The 2,500-nt window shown below is 43.1% G+C and overlaps 1 protein-coding gene across 1 annotated transcript in view; it reads left to right on the forward strand.

The window, feature by feature from the left end:
- The window catches only part of plch2a (phospholipase C, eta 2a), a 343,556-nt gene that overhangs the window by 247,559 nt on the left and 93,497 nt on the right, over positions 1 to 2,500 (forward strand). The window contains exon 4 of the mRNA XM_063207996.1: positions 784 to 1,027. Coding sequence (XP_063064066.1) covers positions 784 to 1,027 — 244 coding nt within the window. The remainder of the gene's footprint in view (positions 1 to 783; positions 1,028 to 2,500) is intronic.

The following is a 2,500-nucleotide window of genomic DNA, read 5'->3' on the forward strand; positions in this document are numbered from 1 at the left end:
AAATCAGGCTTAATTGCCACTGAAGTCATATTAAATGATCCCCATCTTCCCTGCCTGGTCTCTTAACTGCACATAATGATATTTCCAACAGAAATATAGGCTATCGCTGTGGAAATTCTCACATATTCACATACCATACTCATTTTTTTTTAAATTTGAATTCAATTTGAATTCTTTAAAAAAAAAAAAAAAAGTTGAAAAAAATCATGAAATAATCGTGATGTTTTTTTTTTCCCATAATCGGGTAGCCCTATCATGTTTCCTATTTCTCCACCACTCCAACTATCCTCCTCCTTCTCATGCGGCTCTTTCCATTTACAGTTATTTCTCCCTTCCTTCTCTCCATCTCTCTCTACTCCTCCTTGCATTAAAGGGACACTGTGCAGGAAATGGTCACTATGTACTACATGTATGAAAAGTGCAATTTTTCCAGTCATAATGAATACTTAGAATTTGATGGTGGTGGTAAGTATTCATGAAAAACAAGACACTTTCCCACCTTTATAACCCCCTGCCAACGATTTTAACTGTATTAAGCCCCAAAATAGTGGCATATCCCTTTAAGCACTATACAAATATCATGGTGTCCTTGTATTTCCTCTGCCTAGCAGACAGCCGAGGGACTGCATATGAACAGTCGATATTTTAAGTCTGACATACTGTAGTTGAATTTTTTTATATAACAAAGATCAGTAATGCACATTGTCCTAATTGAGTTAACAATAAAAATATTCAATATGTAAAATACAGATATTAAACTATGAAACGTGTCTTCTTTTTCAGTCTCCATCGACTCGATCCGCGAGGTGTGCGAGGGCAACGTGTCGGAGGTGTTCCAGCGCCACGCGGACTGCTGCTTCGACCCCAACTGCTGCTTCAGCATCTACTACGGGGAGCACATGGAGTCTCTGGACCTGGTGTCGGGCACGGCCGAGGAGGCCCGCACCTGGATCACCGGCCTCAAGTACCTGATGGCCGGCATCAGCGACGAGGACAGCCTGGCCAAGAGGCAGAGGACACGAGACCAGTATCCTTTTTTACATTTTTACATCGATACATTTAATGTTTACATTTAACATTTAAAATGTATTTGTTTACAAAAATTTGACACGCTTGGCACAAAAAAAAGACCTGAAATGTGCGGATTGTCTGCTTTTTTGTTGTTGAAATCTCCACTGAATCCTGCACCTTCTGATCAGACGAGTGGTGACCCTTGACCACTACTTTTACACCGCATTCCACATTATTACGCAAATGGCATTTTTCGCTGTTTCCCCAAATAATAGAAATGACAGTCGTCATAATTTTCAAGTCATCAGCCATTAGATTACAATTAAAACGTTTTTGAATGAACCTTCCAATGAGTATTATTTTTTAATAATGTGGAATGCGGTGTATTTGTTACTTTGTCCCCACCAAGCACATATCTTGTGCATCAAGTATTGGCAGGGTGACGGGTGGCCGCGTTGCCATTTTTGATTGCCCTTGTTACCTGGCCCCCCTGGATGGGTTTGGGAATAGGTATTGCAATGACCCTGTCTGTCTGTTTTTTGTGTGTTGTAAAAAAGCCGCACTCCCGGATCAGTTTCTTGTATTTTTAATACGCTTATGCTGAAGAAGGCTTAGGCTGAAACGTCTGTCTGTCTGCCATGCTAACCCAATATTAAAACTGCAAGAAACTAATCCGGGAGTGCGGCTTTTTTACTTTTCTACATGGACTTTGCTGTTTGGTGGCACCCAGAGACCTTGTAAGAAACTTTTCGTAGTTGAGCGCACTTTCTTTACTAATGTCTGTTTTTGTGTCGGCCAAACACACATCCCGAGTATCAAGCATTGACAGGGTGAGGGGTGGCCACGTTGCCATTTTTGATTACTCTTGTTACCTAGCCTGGTAAACCAGCGCCACCCGCTGGACGCTGAAAACTTTTCAGCTGCGAGTGGGTCTGGCCTCGGATCTGAGAACGTTTTGAACACTGTACTCTGAGTCTGGCAAACCCAATCACAACGCAGAGATTTGTTTTGAATCAAAGCGGGCAGGGTTTTGAGGGAGTGACGACGAATCTCGCAACACCGTTGGGAAAGCACATCAACGGCAAAGATCGCAGATTGGTCAGAGCGTCGGCACGGTATGAAAAAACAACAGGTTGTTCTCATCAACAATCTTCGGAAGTATCGTTCATCGGGGCCAGACTAAATTACTCCGGTCTCACATTTAGGCTGGTTTATCAGGCTACTTGTTACCTGCCCACCTGGATGGGTGTGCTAATGGGTATTCCAATGACCCTGTCTGTCTGTTTTTTTGTCCGCCAAACACACATCCCGAGTAAGTATCAAGCATTGACGGGGTGAGGGGTGTCCATGTTGCCATTTTTGATTACTCTTGTTACCTGCCCCCCTGGATGGGTTTGGCAATAGGTATTGCAATGACCCTGTCTGTCTGTTTTTTTCTGTCCGCTTGCAGCGTTTTGGGTGTCTTGTGGGTAACACCGCACACACATCA

This window comes from Engraulis encrasicolus, chromosome 10 (genome assembly GCF_034702125.1).
Source record: "Engraulis encrasicolus isolate BLACKSEA-1 chromosome 10, IST_EnEncr_1.0, whole genome shotgun sequence".
Lineage (NCBI taxonomy): Eukaryota > Metazoa > Chordata > Actinopteri > Clupeiformes > Engraulidae > Engraulis > Engraulis encrasicolus.